Source organism: Podarcis bocagei (assembly GCF_964188305.1).
Source record: "Podarcis bocagei genome assembly, chromosome: 9".
NCBI classification, from domain to species: Eukaryota; Metazoa; Chordata; class Lepidosauria; order Squamata; family Lacertidae; genus Podarcis; species Podarcis bocagei.
The window spans coordinates 58494681-58512784 of NC_138134.1; the positions used below are offsets into that span (position 1 = coordinate 58494681).

The window sequence follows — 18104 nt, forward strand, 5'->3', positions numbered from 1 at the left end:
GGTGAAAAAAGGCCAGATCTTCTGGAGGCAAATGTCTGGGAGCAGGCAGGATAATCAACCTTTTGTGAACTAGTGACTTTCATAGGCTTTGTGCAGCAGAAGGGTGTGCTAGAATGGCAGGTTGCAAGTGGGGAGTTGTCAGTTCTCAGTGCTTGCCCATACAGCATACTCCTTCCAAGTGAAACTGAGAGAGAGAGAGAGAGAGAGAGAGAGAGAGAGAGAGAGAGAGAGAGAGAGACTGTAGATCGGTTGTCTCCCTATTGTGCTGGTTTCCTATTTGTAGGAAATGATTTGTAATGTGTAGAATCCACTACTTGCAGCCTCAAGTTGTCCAGTCATTCTACCACCTTATTCCCTTGCATGTGTTGACCAAGCTTGGAAAAGGTACAGAAAAGAGAAACAGAAAAGTTCAAGGGGGTGGGAGGACTTCCCTGTGAGGAAAGGTAGCAGCATTGGGGATTTTTTAGTTTAGAGGGGATGTGAGTAAGAAATAATAATAATAATAATAATAATAATAATAATAATAATAATAATAATAATATAATGTATTATTTATATCCTGCCCATTAAAACATCAGTCATTAAAAACTTCCCTAAACAGGGCTGCCTTCAGATATCTTCCAACCGTCAGATAGTTGTTTATTTCTTTGACATCTGAAGGGAGGGCATTCCACAGGGCAGGTGCCACTACCGAGAAGGCCCTCTGCCTGGTTCCCTGTAACCTCACTTCTCCCAGGGAGGGAACCGCCAGAAGGCCCTCGGTGCTGGACATCAGTGTGGTGACATGACTGGAGTAAATAAAATTATGCATGGAATACCACCAGCCACCTTACCTTGCTTTTGGTTCTCTAGCATTAAACTAGATTTGGGCCAGACAGCCTTTCAAATGGAGGACTCCTTCACCTAAATAGAGGGCTGCCTTCTGCAAAGGAGCACACATGGACCATCTTTTCTCCTGGGGAAAGAATCCTCAGCTTTTATGACATCTGCTGCAACTTTGTTTTGATTAGCTTTTTTTTTACTGACTTATTTTATTGACTTCTGTGCCATCCTTTGAAAGAATTATTATCAGGACTACTCATCGCAATAAAATGGAAATAAATAATAATAATTGCAATAAAAAGAAAATACAAAAAAATGGGGGGGGGGGAGGGAATGAAAGATTGAAATGGGAGATAAAACTGATAGTGGAACATGTGGAAACCTCAATTTTATCAAGCAGATAATATTCTTAAGCATGTCATAAACGCATCAGTGAAAGTATGCAAATCGGATATTGGCTCATTGGTAATAGGGCAGTGTAATTGGGCTGAAGAGGGACTTGGGTAGCACTGTGGTCTAAACCACAGAGCCTAGGACTTGCCGATCAGTAGGTCGGCGGTCCGAATCCCCGTGATGGGGTGAGCTCCCGTTGCTCGGTCCCTGCTCCTGCCAAACTAGCAGTTCGAAAGCACATCAAAGTGCAGGTAGATAAATAGGTACCGCTCCAGCGGGAAGGTAAACGGCATTTCCGTGTGCTGCTCTGGTTCGCCAGAAGCAGCTTAGTCATGCTGGCCACATGACCCAGAAGCTGTACTATGCCGGCTCCCTTGGCCAATAAAGTGAGATGAGCGCTGCAACCCCAGAGTTGGCCACGACTGGACCTAATGGTCAGGGGTCCCTTTACCTTTACCTTTTAATTGGGCTGAAACATTGAACAAAGACTTTGACACAGTCCTGGGACATGCTAATAGTTCTCTCTCTCTCATATATATATATATATATATATATATATATATATATATATATGGTGTGTGTGTGAGAGAGAGAGAGAGAGAGAGAGAAAGAGAGAGAAAGATACTTTCATGCCAACCTACAGATGCCTTTGAGTATATAAATATCCCAGTTTTGCTAAACAAAGGAATACTTCATAGATGCAATTAGAGTTATTTTTAATCATATTTTATTAAAAAATCTTATTTGCACCCCACCCTTTCTCCAAGGTGACATTATTATTGCTATTCATTTTTATCCCACTTTTCTGTATAAACATACCAAAAGTAGTTAATAGAGGAAAAACCATATATCACTACAATCATTTTCTTTATTTCTATCTCATTCTTTAATATTCTCCCCCACCTTTCTGCAAAATGCTTGGGGTAGCTTACGGCGGCATAATTTAAAACTATGTAATAAATCATTTGAAACCGGAGAATTGGTATTGTTCAGTTGCTTTTTTGTTTCCTTTATTTTACTTATTGCTTTAAATATATTGCTTATTTCAAAAAAAATGAGCTCAGAGCATCTTAAAAAAACAACACCCAAAGATTAAAAGCAGATATAAAAGCAAGAATAAAAAAACAATCTAAAATACAATAATATCCGAAAAAGAGAGAAACTGGCTCAACCCCACCCTACTAAATAATGTGTTCAGAATTAAATTCCAGAGGTCTGTGTGAATAAGAATGTTTTTGCTGGAACCTAAAAACAGATAGCGATGGTGTCAGGTATGCCTTCCTGGGGAGAGCTTTCCATAAATGGAGAGCCCCTACTGAAAAGGCCCACTCTTGGAGGGGGCACACAGGGACTGCGTTGGTTCTTGTGAGGAAAGGTAGCCCTTGACGTATTGGCTTTATAGGTCAAAGCCATAAAAAAGCTAAGACAATAGAACAGGACACTTAAATAGCAGCAACGAAGACAGCTTATTGTTTTAAATCAGTGGACCATTATACGTTAAAAGTTTTCTAAAATGAAACATCTAAAGAGGGTGCGAAATGGGCTTTCTCAGAGAGGCCATTCCAGAGTTTTGATGCCATTATCCTGCAATACAGTGGTACCTCGGGTTAAGAACTTAATTCGTTCTGGAGGTCCGTTCTTAACCTGAAACTGTCCTTAACCTGAGGCACCACTTTAGCTAATGGGGCCTCCTGCTGCTGCCGCAGGATTTCTGTTCTCATCCTGAAGCAAAGTTCTTAACCTGAGGTACTATTTCTGGGTTAGCGGAGTCTGTAACCTGAAGCGTCTGTAACCTGAGGTACCACTGTATTCAATTCCCCCCCTCTTATCTACGCAAGCAGGCACATCCCATGATGCACCCCAGTCCATAAATACCACTGCCTGGGAGCTTTTTCCAACAGAAAGCAAAAAAAGGAAAGGGGGAAGTGACAGAGAATGAGGAGGAGAGTGTGAACAGTGAAAATGAGGAGAGAGAGAGAAGGAAGGATGGAAGGAAGGAAGGAAGGAAGGAAGGAATTTTGAGATGAGTGGCAAGTCAAGGCCATTTTATATTTCTGCATCTCTTCTTTCTTCCTTTTCAGGCAACTCCACCCCTCCTTCCACAATCTGTCAATTGTCAGCACTCTGTGCCATTGCACTCTTACAGGGTTATTTTTGCAGAGCCCCTACAACTCATCATCATAATCATAATAATAATAATAATAATAATAATAATAATAATAATAATAATAATAATAATAATAATAATAAATTTATACCCCGCCCATCTGGCTGGGTTTCCCCAGCCACTCTGGGTGGCTCCCAACAAAATATTAATATTGATAATAATAAAGCAATAAAACATCAAACATTAAAAACTTCCCTAAACAGGGCTTCTTCAGATGTCTTCCAAAAGTCAGATAGTTGTTTATTTCCTTGATATCTGATGGGAGGGCGTTCCACAGGACGGGTGCCACTACCGAGAAGGCCCTCTGTCTGGATCCCTGTAACCTCACTTCTTGCAGGGAGGGAACCTCCAGAAGGCCCTCAGAGCTGGACCTCAGTGTCCAGGCTGAATGATGGGGGTGGAGACGCTTCTTCAGGTATTCTAGGCTGAGCCCCCCTTTTTTTTAACCATTTGCAAACCTTGGAATTATCCTGAGTCTACTGATACCTCCTTCTTGTGCATGAGTGAATGCTGTTTGACATCCCTAAAAATTGCTGATAGGACTATCTTATGCACACTTATATGGGAGCAAGCCTCGCTGAGCTCAGTGGGACTTACTAACAGAGTAGACATGTATATGATTGCACTGCTGGAATTTAAGAAACTGCACTTTCATGTTCCCTTTAACATTAGAACCATGGAAACTAAAGCACTTGAAATGACCTCCCTAGACTTTTCCAAGCCATTAAACCTGTTTTGAAGATTAAATAATTGCAGCTTGGAAGCTTTGAAAATATACTTAATATGCTTGGGGATTTCATTGTAATTAATTTGTTAAGATTCTGGTTTTACAGGAAGAGTCTTGGTCTGTTCATGCAAAACTTCAGAACAAAAGATGTCAAGAGCATGAACAATTTTGTTTTACTTCCTGTAAATAGCACCGATGCATTGCTTCATAATTGTTTCAGTGAAACTGTGACACCAGGATAAGAAATGTTCGAAGGGCTTATTGACATAAAGTGTTCAGATTCCAACGGCAGCGTTTTGCCCTCATTTCTGGTAAATAACAGCAACAAATCTAGGTGTGGATTTTCCAAAGTCTGTTGTGCAGGGAGGAGGGAAATGAGATCATGTCTAAAAATGCAGAATTAGATAAATTAACAGGAAGGATTCAAAACCTGCGGGATCAGAGATTCTTAGAAGACTGGAGTAAATATATGAACTATTTGAAAAGTAATTGTGATGAACAGATTACGCTAGTAGGACTGCAAGAAGTTTTGTAAGGTGAATTATTTGAAATATTGCAAGAAAGACTACGAAAAGAATTATTAGTTAAGGATAATTATATGTAACAGGAAATTAGGAAATGCAGAATAAGTGATAAAGAACAGAAAATCAACAGAGGTGTTGACGGGAGTAAAAAATATTGTAAAGATGTGAAGATATGTTGTATGACTGTTGGAACTGATATGTTAAAAAATTAAGAAAAATGTGTGTGTGTGTGTGTGTGTGTGTGTGTGTGTGTATGATCATGTCTAAAAATGGAAAAGTGTTGGTCTTCATCAGGTGAAGTGAGTCTTTCAAACTGGAGATGCACTGAAACCAAAATGATGACCAAAGCATTTCTTAGGCTTAAGGTTCTTAAGGTTAACTTTCAGAGGTAAGGCTGGTCTAGGGGTGACATCGATGCAGGTCAGTTTAATCCCCCTACGATTATTATTATTTTTTGCCCTAAGTGAAGGAGGAGTATGCACATAGATCAGTTCAACCATCTCACTCTATCCAGTCAATGACACCCTAGTTTGGCCTCAAAACTGTGAAGCATCAGAGCCTTTCCCAACATCTCTGCTATTCCCTTTCTCAAGTTAACCCAAATTTCTCATTTTGTTTCAGTGCATGTCTGCTGAAGACATCTTTTCTCTGCATGGAATGTCAAACAGCAGCAAGATCACCGAGTCCAGCTTCTCCACAATATGTCCTGCTGTTGTACAGCAGCTGATTTTTCACCCTTGTGAAAAATCCGTGTCCAAAGGCAATTCCAAGCCATCTCCTACAGAAGGTACCTGTCACTGGTGACTGGTATAGCCGTGAGATTAATTTAGCCCTGTTATTTATTCATTTTACACAAATCTGTGGAGCAATGTTGCTACATGTTAATGGGGCATGTGCCTGGTGGTCTGCACTGGCTTTTGCTGTTGGGTGGAAGCTGCCTTATTCCTGGTCAGACTGTCCATTTAGCTCAATATTGTCTACTCGGATGGGCAGCAGCTCCAGGGCATCTCCACATCTTTCCCATCACCCACAACCTGACCCCTTTTAATGAGAGATGCCAGGGATTGAACTTGGGATCTTCAGCATGCAGAACTCAAGACTGCAATGGAAATATGGTGTTTTATATTTTGATTCAGGGCGTAACCTGATGTGCTATGGCTTCAGGGTGAACACATAACTCAGTCACAAATGCATATTTTATTTATTTAGAATATTTATAAATCATTCTTCCTTCAAGGGAGCTCAGGATGATGTACAACAAATGTGCAAATGACACAGAACTTCAATAACACCCCTTTAGTACTTTGTAACTTGTTTTCTGTGCAACACCTATAATGATATTTTCCTTGTGGTTTACAACAGGGGTGGGGTACCTCAGGCCTGGGGGCTGAATGCATACCCTCCAACATTTCTCCGACGAAAATAGGGACGTCCCATTCCATAATGATATTTTTACTATTTATACCTCACACATCTGACTGGGTTGCCCCAGCCATTCTGGGCAGCTTCCAATGTACAAGAAAACATAATAAGACATTAAACATTTAAAAAAACTTCCCTATACAGGATTGCCTTCAGATGGCTCGGGGGTTGGATAACTCCATACTCTCCAACATTTCTCCAATGAAAGTTGGGACATCCTAAGGAAAAGTGGTACATTCCGGGATCAAATCAGAAACTGGGACAGCTTTTCTAAATCAGGGACATCCCCAGAAAATAGGGACACTTGGAGGTCTGTGAATGCAACTTTCCAGGTCTCTCTAGCTGATGATCAATGGAAGACTCCACAGACCACACCCCCTTCCCCAGGCCACACCTCTCACCTTCTTCACCCCCTCCTCAAATGTTGTTTCCTGGCTGAAATGTGCCCTAGAATTCTGATGATACCTCTTGCTTGTCTGGATAAAGGATAGAGAGGTGTAGGTGCAGCAACTATCCTGCTAAGCAAAGGTGAAATGTATATTCATTGCTCTGCCCACCTTTGCCTCTGGCTCCATGCACCACTGGGATTTGGCCCTAAGAAAGTTGCACAGAAGGGAATGTGGCTCTACCCCTGGTTTATAATATGTTATTTTCAGCAGAACTGCCCTAACAATTCTGTTTATTATGCAGTGAGAGAGCTATACTAAGGGGCTATTTTGGGTTTTCTTTTACAACCAGCACATTTTAAAATAATTGGCAGAAACATTCCTCTCTTATCCTGGTTCCTGACTTAAATATTAACCAAACATTATGCCCTTAATTCAGCTGTTCTGCAACAAGATAAGTAAACTTCCCTCTGCCAGATCTGTCTGATAGCAAATGATTTTTAATATGGCTAATATTTTGACTGCATTTCTCTCTCTCTCTCGTACAGTCTGGGGCTTCGGTTTCCTTGCTGTGACTATTATCAACTTTGCTGCACTCCTTGGATTGGTCTTAACTCCTCTTTTAAAGAAAGACTATTTCCCTAAGATTTTAACCTACTTTGTAGGTTTGGCCATTGGAACCCTCTTTTCCAATGCAATTTTCCAGCTTATTCCAGAGGTAAGGATGAAACGGGTGAAGATAGCAGTAGAACTGGGAACATGATCCTGTCGCATGTGTTCCTCTGACCAGGTCTGAAATATATTTGAACAGATGGGTATTCATTGAGCTGCTGTATGTTCTTTCTCCTGCCATGAACCTCATTCAGGAGAATGAGACAGCCTTGACTTGCTACTCTCCCATCTAAGAAACCTGCTACTCTCCCATCTAACAGGTTGTTGAATGATGGACAAGCCAAAAACCCTAAGTCCATAAATTGGCACACTAGTTGTAAGTAAATCAGTCTTCTAACCATTTACATATGGTTGTGCTCAGATGGGGGACAGTGCAGGGCAAATTTAGGCACTGAACTCAGTTGAACAGGTTGACAAGTCTTGCTAGGTGTGGTGGAGCTGCAGTGCTAGCTTCCTGGCAGAGGGGTCACTGTTGCTTACCAAGAAGGACAGGGGAAGAAGGGAGGCGGCAGGGAGGTTAGTGAGGTGCAATGGACAGATTGAGCCAATCTGCTGCTCTTCCTGATGTGTTTGCACCATGCTGCCCTCCCATTGCCTTGACTTCTTGCTGGTTGCCAGCAGTGGCCCACTGCTTCTGGTTAAAGGGTGAGTAGTGAGTATTCTCTTACAGTATGTGTGTGCATATATATATATATATATATATATATATATATATATATATTCCAAATGAAGCACATTGCATTTTGGGTTAACCTGGGCTCGCTGTTCAACCTTCTTCCTAGGCATTTGGATTCGACCCCAAAATTGATAACTACGTTGAAAAAGCGGTAGCTGTGTTTGGCGGATTCTACATCCTCTTCTTTGTGGAAAGAGTTCTTAAAATGATACTGAAGGCCTATAGCCAGGTGGGTAGCAGGACACAAAATAAACACTTTTCAGTGTTAAAGATCAGCATGCCTGTTTAATTGGGCAGAATAAGAAGTTCAAAAAGCTGAGTTTGGGTTTAGTCTAAGGGCCAGAGCAGACAAATCGGTCTCCTCTGCAAATTTGTATCTCAGTCACTGATGCTGACTAATTTCTGTCCTGTTGTGCCATAAAGCATTTGAGGAACTTTTCTGCTTCTGAACTCCATTTGAACCTTTCCTGTTTTATTTGGTTCTTTTTAGAGCAGTCACAGCCACTTTGAACCTGAAGAACTGAAACCTCCCCGAAGTCTCCCTCCTCCTCCTACCGAATCGTTCAAACCTGTTAATGGAGCAATGTGCTACGCAAATCCAGCCATAGCTGAGGCTAATGGAACTCTGAGTTTTGATAATGACATTGTGATCTCTGGACAGGTATGAATGAACACAACTTGCCACCTTATGGCAACATATCAAGGAAAGGGTGAGAATTCAACCCTTGATCCATTTATGTTTTGATACCAATTTTAAAAACAACTTCAGCATATGTAAGAATGGGCTTTAGCATGATAAGAATGTCGCTTATTTCTTAACAGACTCTGGCATTTGCTGTCTTATTAACCTTGGAAGACTTTTCTTCACTGGAGGTTTTTAAGCAGATATTGGATAGCTGTCTGTCAGGAATTCTTGAGCTGTGACTTCTGCAATTGCAGGGGGTTGGACTAAATGACTTCTGGAGCGCTTTTCAACTCTACAATTCCGTGATTCATCATTTCTAAAATTATGTCCTTTTGGACTTTTAAACACAATGCTAGGTATGAAAGGGCTAAGTATCAACATCCTTGTGTGTGTTTTTGACACACAGTGGTACCTCCGGTTGTGGACAGAATCCATTCCGGAGGTCTGGTTGGATCCTGAGGTTTCCGCAACCTGAGGACCATGTGGTGTAGTGGTTAAGAGTGGTAGACTCGTAATCTGGTGAACCGGGTTTGCGTCTCCGCTCCTCCACATGCAGCTGCTAGGTGACCTTGGGCTTGTCACACTTCTCTGAAGTCTCTCAGCCCCACTCACCTCACAGAGTGTTTGTTGTGGGGGAGGAAGGGAAAAGAGATTATTAGCTGCTTTGAGACTCCTTAGGGTAGTGATAAAGGTGGATATCAAGTCCAAACTCTTCTTCTTCTTCTGTACATGAGCGCAGGGTGAAACCTGGTAAAATACTTCTGGGTTTGCTGCACGGACTCATGTGGCCAATGAGATGCTTTCAGGGGGGCAGGGCCTGAGTGAGGGTGCACAGCCACTTCCCAGCAAGTGTGATTGTGGCAAAATACACACTGATATGTTCTTTGCTCATTTTAGCATACTGTTTCCCCACACAGAGTTTCTTCCCTCTATATACAGAAAGTGTCACATGTGAAGCGTTCCCCATATTTGAGTCTGCGCAGGAAAAAAAAGTCATGCTTGAAAGCTGTTTATTTATATTTCTTTATTATTATTTACTATTTTGATTTCTTGCCTGCTCTTCCTGAAATATTGCTGGTCCCAGGGCAAGTTACAATTGGACTCAAAGCTGCATGCATTGAGCCGATGGGTTTTGGTGAGGGTAACATGAAACATAGATGCTGCTGATCAATTAAGTTCAACCTGGGACTGTCTCAGATGGTGAGTCAGCCAAGAGGTATGAGGTTTTGCAAGAAATCAGTTTGTATGTGGAGGACCTGAGGCAAAGTACTTAAGGGAGCTGAAACAAAGGCTTTGTCTAACACATGCAGCAGAATGGGACTGGAGAACTTCATTTCCCCCAAATTCTGACTATGAAAAGTTGAAGTGTGGCTTATATTCTTCACCTTACAAAAATGGGCTTTTACGATATTTCGGCTGAAACAGACATACAGTAAAACGGAAGAAAAAACATGTTTGATTGCCAATTTGCGAGCTTGAGTGCCTGTGGAATTGTAGCAATTGAACAGCAATTTGCGATTTTAGCGATTGTACATACGGTAACTTTTGCGGGCTTGGAAGATCAAAGGCTTAAATTGTCTCAGAGTTACAGTTCTACCAACCGCAGTGATTTTCAGCCTGTAACCCAACTTTAAGGGAGCGGCTTAAATTCGGGTATTGTCTTTTTTTTTGCTCCCCCCTTCATTTTAAAGGTGCGGCTTAGTTGTGGGTGTGGCTTATATTCGGGCCAGTACGGTAGCACCCGGCACTTGGAGTGGTACAGTCCAGTGTACTCCTCTCGTGCTACTGCATGTGTAGACCTGTCCAAGGACACAGGGAAATAGCAGGTGGATACAGGGGCGCCGACTTATAAAAAATATTGGGGGGGCCCATACCGGGGTCCTGCCGCTGGTTCGCTCGGGTAGCCGGGAGAACGCAGTTCGAGGTGGCGGTGTTGGGGAGAGACCCTCGCTCAGGGCGCCACTAGACTTGGCGGCCGGCGGCCTATCTGGGGGGTTTTGGAGCGTATTTCGGCGGAGCGATTGGGGAGGAGGGGGCTTGTTGCCGGATTCTTCAGCTGGGCCGGAGATCCGCTGCTGGGGGGTCCCTGGGCCGAGTTGTGAGCACGGCCTGCTGAAGGGAGATCCAGCCGATTGCGCGACGGGGACGGCCGGGGCTCTCCGGCTAGGGCGCGCGGCTGGCTGGCTGGCGAGGGAGCAGGTGGGGAGGAGGCGGGGGTCCTCACTCTCTTAGGAAACGCACCCGCGCGCCCGATTGCCACGAAGTCCGAAGGGTGCGTGTGTGGAATTAAAAAGCAAAAACGAGATACGGGCAGGGCAGGCAAAGAGTTTTCTGCAAGAGGATGGAGGGCAGGTTGAAGAGAAAATCACTCAGGATGAGACAGTCAAATCAGCCATGATAAAATGGGCTCAGGATATTGGGTATAACATCATGTTTGAGGACTGGGAAAGGTTATGGACCACCGGAATGAAATTCACGGCATGTAATGCCTTGAAGGAAAATATTATGAAAATGATTTATAGGTGGTACATGACCCCAGTCAAGCTTGCAAAAATATATCACCTGTCTGATAATAAATGTTGGAAATGTAAGGAGGCTGAAGGGACATTCTTTCACCTCTGGTGGACTTGTCCAAAAGTGAAGGCCTTCTGGGAAATGATCTATAATGAGTTAAAAAAGGTATTTAAGTATACCTTTCCCAAGAAACCAGAGGCCTTCCTCTTGGGCATTGTTGGCCAGAAAGTGTTAAAGAAGGATAGAACTTTCTTTATGTATGCAACTACAGCAGCAAGAATACTTATCGCAAAATATTGGAAGACACAAGATTTGCCCACACTGGAAGAGTGGCAGACGCAATTGATGGACTACATGGAACTGGCTGAAATGACTGGCAGAATCCGAGATTTGGGAGAAGAAACAACGGAAGAGGACTGGAAAAAATTTAAGGACTATTTACAAAAACAATATAAGTTGTATGAATGTTAAAAATTTACACGATTCGGAAACTATAGCTTCAGCAATTAGATTTGGGAAACAGGAAATTATATTTTAAGTAAGAAAAGGTCAAAATCTAAGGTAATACTATGTTTAATTTAAGATATAAGTAACTGATGAAAAGTATGTTAAATTTAGAGGTATAGTATTTGAAAAGTACAAAATAAGGTACGAAACAAGGTAATAATTTGCTGATATCTTTATTATAAAGAATGCAGGGTAAGGGAGATGCGAGGAAGTCCAGTTAGTTATATAAAAAATGTGTTGAATGGTTGGTTTTCTTTTCTTCTTTTTCTTTTTTTCTTTTTCTTGTTCTTTTACTTTTTTCTTCAGTGTATGTTTCTAACTTTGTATTTGAAACCTTAATAAAATATTTATAAAAAAAGAAGAAGAGAAAATCCTTTCGCTTTTCTGGGGCTCAGGGAAGTCTCAAAGCCGGAGGTTGGGGAAGGGACCCCCTTTGCTCTGCCCTCTTCTCCCGTCTTAGATTTGCATGGGGGTCCCCGCCCAAGCTTGCGTGGCCACCGGGCCACACAAGGGCCGCGCTCTACGCGGCACACCTTGCTAGCTGCGCAGCTGTCCTCCGCGGCTGCGGAGCGGCCCTGCGCCGGTGCCCAGCCCCTCTGGGCGCCCGCTGCGCTGCCAATGACAAGCGGGCGACGTCGCGGGCGGGGAAGGCGTCGCTTTCTTTCCCGATCCTGCATCCTCCCAGTCTTCCAGCCCTTTTTTGGGTTGGAAGCTCGTCTCGTTCGCCCTTCTCCTTTCTTCACCCTGCGCGCAATTTTCCTCCCTCGTCTCCCTCCCCATTTCTCCTTCCTTCCTTCCTGACTGACTGACTGACGGGCTTGGGCTCGGGCTCAGGCTCCGGGTCGGGCTCGGGCTCGGGCTCAGGGTCGGGCTCAGGCTCGGGCTCGGGCTCGGGCTCGGGCTCCGGGTCGGGCTCAGGCTCAGGCTCGGGCTCGGGCAGCCACAGCGTCGGCGGTGTTGGCGATCGGCGGCGCGGGGGGATGGCCCTCCCGGGGGAGCCGGCGCTGTTCAATGGGGTTGCCAAGGAGACAGGCCGGCCGCCCCCTCCCCCGGCCCGGCGCCCCCCGCCGCGCCGGTGCCCGTTATCGAGCTGGTGCGCGCCGGGTGCCCTATAAAAGCCGCGGACGCGCCCACCGCCGCCCGAGATTATTGGGGGGGCTGAGCCCCCCCAAACGAATTTTTGAGGGGGCTCGGGCCCCCTCAAGCCCCATGGAGTCGGCGCCAATGGGTGGATAAGGAAGCTGGCAAGCAAGCAAGCAAGGAAGAAAATAGTCTGATATATACAGAGAGGGGAACTCATAGGCAAGGCCAGACCCAGGCTACAACAGGAGGAATTAATGCACTGCATAGTGGCTTCATTTGTGCAGGGACATGGAGGAACAGTATCCTTGGGGAAAGCCCACAGCTCAGTGGTGAAACATCTGCTTTGCATGAAGAAGGTCCCAGGTTCAATCCCTGCATCTCCAGTTAGGGTTAAGAAAACTCCTTGTCTGAAACCCAAAGAGCTGCTGCCAGTCAGTGTGGATATTACTGAGCTAGATAGACCAATGATCTGAATTGGCATAAGGTGGATTCCTATGCTCCAGTTACTTACTATGAGGACACCAATGCATTGGCTTTATTGCTCCTAGTTTGATATTTCCTTGCTGATCTTGATACTTCAACATCTGTTATTATCTTTAGGGAACGTGGGCACCTCTTCTCCCTCCCTTATTTGTTCAGATCCCCATCAATATCTTAATTGATTTGATTGCCAGCAATGCCTTAATTCAGATGTGGGTGGCGCTGTGGGTTAAACCACAGAGCCTAGGACTTGCCGATCAGAAGGTCGGTGGTTCAAATCCCAGCGACGGGGTGAGCTCCCGTTGTTCGGTCCCTGCTTCTGCCAAACTGGATGTCAGGGAACTGACATCGGAGCCAGAGGCGGAGGCTAGGCTCCCAAGTGATGCTGGAGAGTGGCCCAGCGGGGAGAGAGGCAGCTCATCTGCTGGGGAAGGAAATCAGCGTAACACCAGGGATAAAGGGGGCAGATGGGGGAATCGGCGAGAGGGCTCCAGGACTCCTCGCTGGAGACCAGTGGGGAGAGCACGGGTCCTCCGCTACCCACACCCTCCCTGCGCAGAAGACTTCCGTGCAGGGAGAGTAGGAGGAGACTTGGCGTCAAACAGCTTTTATGCTGGAAAAGGTTTAAGAAACGCCCACTGACGGATTCTGCTAGCGACTGAAACAGCCACGAAGTGAAGGGCTGTCCAGACAGAAAAGGTTTAATCAGGCAACCTAGCCAGGAGTGGCGGCAACTTACGCACGAGCAACCCCTATTATTATTACACTAGCAGTTCAAAAGCATGTCAAGGTGCAAGTAGATAAATAGGTACCGCTCCGGCGGGAAGGTAAACGGCGTTTCCGTGCGCTGCTCTGGTTTGCCAGAAGTGGCTTAGTCATTCTGGCCACATGACCCGGAAGCTGTATGCCGGCTCCCTCGGCCAATAAAGCGAGATGAGCGCTGCAACCCCAATGGTCAGGGGTCCCTTTACCTTTTTAATGCCTAAACTAGACTCACATTCATTCCAATGTTTTAACATCACCCCTTGAAACCTCCTGTAATGTTTACACAAAGTTCTTACTTAGTCAGGAGTCGAGGTTAAAAAAAGGACAATGATGTACCCACCTCCCCGTAAATCTGTACTGTTAAGGAGCTTTCTGTTACTAGTCAGAGAAAGAGGCTTTGTGTTGTAGCACATTCTGACAGGAATCCTGTGCTGTGGTTACTTGAGAGTTCAGAGAGGTTGAAAAGGACCCTGGAAAGGAACTGAATTTTGTAACTCACGAATGGGACATCAAGTGTGTGACGTTTTATAAAGTCACTTTGAAGGGAAAATTGGCTGCTCTCCCTTATCCTCCCACTGAGCTCTCATGCTGTCAGATGTCCTGCTTCTCTGGAAATGTCACTGCCATTCAAACAGCTTGCCTTTGCAAAGCAGGTGGTTTTGCAATCCCTTTGGAAAGTAACTTGGGAGTGAGGAAAGGAGCAGTTACTAAAAGTGCAGAAGCTCCAGCCTCCTGATCAGGGGGCAGACTTGTGGCTCTCCAGATGTTGTGGACTACAACTCCTATGAGCCTAGGCCAGCATGGCCAATATTCAGGAATGATAGCGGCTGTGGTCCAATGTCTGGAGGGGCACAGGTTCCCCGCCCCTATCCTACATGAAGCTTGTTTTCAAAACAGGGTTATTTTCTCTCTTTGATACCAGTAAAGCAAGCCTTAATGACATTTTATTCTGCATGATCATAGAAGGCAATTCTTTCCCCAATGTCATTGGCATTATGCTCTCTCCTTTAGGATTGTCTCCTAATTCAAGGGTGCAATAGAACAATTCAGTCTGCAGAAACACTTCTGGAATCATTCAAATACGAGCAAAATGCATGTTTCTGTCTTTACCTCTGACGCATTTGGATGTGCTGTTTGTGTAGGAAGCTGATGTGGTGCATCGATCAGTTTTTATTACTGCTTCATATAAGCATCACTCTCACTTTTGCGGCATTCCTGCCGCGGATGCAAACAGTGCTTTATGATCGTTGTATCACCGCTCAACCAAGGCACTTTTTACTGGAGCAATGATGACTTAGCTGATGATTCTGTGACTTCAACTTTTGAAGAGAGACCCTGCATAATCAAACTTGTAATGCCGGAGATAAGAATGGGGCAACTGGGAGACTTCCCTATGCTAAGTTATCATTCATTTTGCTTTCTCATTTACAGAGGCTGTAAACTTGGTGACATTTTCCCCACTGCAATGTTCCTTCTGATGATTTGCTTCCCTGTCTAATATGATGGTATTCTTTGTAATCAGAAGAAAATATTACATTTGTGTGGAAGAAAAAAAAGAATGTGTTTGCTCAAACCATATTCTTTAACAGGGTGGATTTAACTTTCCCCCATTTTATTCTGGACTTTAAGAACATAATAGCCCAGATGGATCAGGGCAGTGGATCTTTTTGTCTGGCATCCTGTTCTCACAGTTGGCAACCGGATGCCGATGAGAAGCCTACAAAGCAGGACTTGAATGCAACAGCACTCTAAGCTCCTGTGGTATTCAGAAGCATACTGCCTCCAACAGTGGAGGTAGACCATAGCCATCAGGGTTATTCCTGTTGATAGCTGTCAGGGAACTGCCATCGGAAAGACAGGAGGTGGAAGGGCTCACAGAGGTTGGGAGAGACTCAGCAGCTGAAGAGGGAACCAGCAGGGGGAGAGGAGGAGCTCCGAGGGAAAGTGAGCAGGAGGGATGGCTCAGAGACACTTCCAGTGAAAACAGTGGGGAGGTTTCAGGACCTCCTATAGGGACACCCACTCCTCGCAGGAAACTGTCACGCCGAGAGTCCAGAAGACGCGTTTCTGTTAAGGAGCTTTTATGTTGGAAGAGATTCCGGAAGCAACCACTGTCGGAATCTGCCAGCGACTGACGGAGCCATGATTAAGGGGCTCCGTTACAGATAGAGGTTTGCGGACTTAACCAAACTCTGAGGGACAGGGATTTTACGCACAAGCAGCTCATCATCCCATCACAATAGCCTTATAGGATAATAGAATTGTAGAGTTCGAATTGACTACTCGGGTCATCTAGTCCAACCCCCTGCAATGCAGGGATCTTTTGCCCAACATGGGGCTTGAACCCACAACTCTGAGATTAAGATACTCGTGCTGTACCGACTGAAGCTAATCCTCCATGAATTTGTCTAATCCTCTTTTAGACTGTTGTAAATAAAAATTGCCCTTTCCCCTTATGGGGTATCCAAGAGCCCATATAGAGTCCTTACATAGGTTCCCTATTGGTAGGAGAAAATAACAGAGGCCATCCAGAGAATATTGAGAAGCAAAGCAGCTAGTAAGCTTGATCTTTATTGATCTGTTGCAACAGGGTGCTCCCCTCATCCGCAGGAGAGGAGGAAAGACCCAGAAAAATGGCATGCAAGGCCTTATAAAGACTTTTGAAATTCCCATCCTGTAGATCAAGACCACCCCCAGAAACATCATACATACACACACAAAAAAAGCTGTCTAAAACAGAACATTTGCATGTTGTTTTTTCTCCTGTCCTTGTTTATCTCCTGTCTGGCAGGTTACTTGATTGGATTTCCTGGGTAGCCTGGCCATTCTTTTGTAGTGATAAATACTTAGTTCCTGGGCCAGGTCACAGGCTCACACCTTATTCAAACACAGACATACGCTTAAGACGGGATTTGTGAGGGAAAAGACAATGGGGAGGCTTTTCCATTTTGACCTTGCAGAGAAAACATTTGGTCAGTTTAGGAATCAAAATGGTTCCAGGTTGGTCTTCCTGTGCTGATCTATGTATGTGTGGTTATGAACATTACCATATATCTAAGACCATAAAATTCCTATCACAAGACCCATTCAAACATCCTCCATTTTTTACTCAAAGTGGGGTTTGGATTTGCACTTAGGCATTGGTAGAGTTTGAGTTTTCAGACCTAGTCTTGAAATAGTACATCTCTGTACCGGCTGCCGCTTATTGGTTTTTATTTGCTCCTATTTTATAGCATTATTGTGTCAATGGGTGTTACTGTTGGTTTTAAAACTGTGTTTTTGTACCCCACCCTTGGGCTACTTGGAATGAAGGGTGGGTAAAAAAATAAAAAAATAAGCAAATAAAATAGACATGCCATAAAATTCATGAGAAACTAGGTCACCTGAAGGGATCTAAGATGTTGTGGATTCTTACAGCAGCCACATCATGCAAATAATTTTTTTGCATCCTTGGAAACATGAGGGCAGCATCAGAGTCCATCATATGTTGACCTCCTTTGGACAAACCACTTCTATTTGAATGCCACTGTATGGAGACTGCAAAAAACAAAAAAGTAGCCGTGATCTGACTTATAGTGACTTGGGTTGCAATCTTAACCATGTCCACTTGAAAGTAAGTCCCATTGAATTAAATGGGTTTCACCCCAGGTAAGTGAAGTTGAGAGACGCAGGTGGTGCTGTGGGTTAAACCACAGAGCCTAGGACTTGCCAATCAAAAGGTCAGCGGTTTGAATCCCCGCGACGGGGTGAGCTCCCATTGCTCGGTCCCTGCTCCTGCCAACCTAGCAGTTCGAAAGCACGTCAAAGTACAAGTACCGTATTTTTCGCTCTATAACACGCACCCGACCATAACACACACGTAGTTTTTAGAGGAGGAAAATCCGTAGGCATGCCACCCATAGGCATTCCCTCCATAACACGCAAAGACATTTCCCCTTACTTTTTAGGAGGAAAAAAGTGAGTGTTATGGTGCAAAAAATACAGTAGATAAATAGGTACCGCTCTGGCGGGAATGTAAATGGCGTTTCCGTGCGCTGCTCTGGTTTGCCAGAAGCGGCTTAGTCATGCTGGCCACATGATCCAGAAGCTATACGCCGGCTCCCTTGGCCAATAAAGTGAGATGAGCGCCGCAACCCCAGAGTTGGCCACGACGGGACCTAATGGTCAGGGGTCCCTTTGCCTTTACCTTTAAGTAAAGTTGGGATTGCAATCTTAGGCCTTTTAGGCAAAACTGTTTCCTATGTAATATTTGCTCTCTGTGGAGAGAAAGGACTTTGGGGC

General features: G+C 44.5%; 1 protein-coding gene across 3 annotated transcripts in view; it reads left to right on the top strand.

Moving 5' to 3' along the window:
* Window positions 1-18104, top strand: part of SLC39A8 (solute carrier family 39 member 8) — a 48457-nt gene that overhangs the window by 15040 nt on the left and 15313 nt on the right. For all 3 annotated transcript variants that reach the window (XM_081209371.1, XM_081209373.1, XM_081209372.1), the window contains 4 exons: window positions 5255-5420; window positions 6990-7159; window positions 7896-8018; window positions 8280-8450. In XM_081209371.1, the coding sequence (XP_081065497.1) occupies window positions 5255-5420; window positions 6990-7159; window positions 7896-8018; window positions 8280-8450 (630 nt within the window). The remainder of the gene's footprint in view (window positions 1-5254; window positions 5421-6989; window positions 7160-7895; window positions 8019-8279; window positions 8451-18104) is intronic.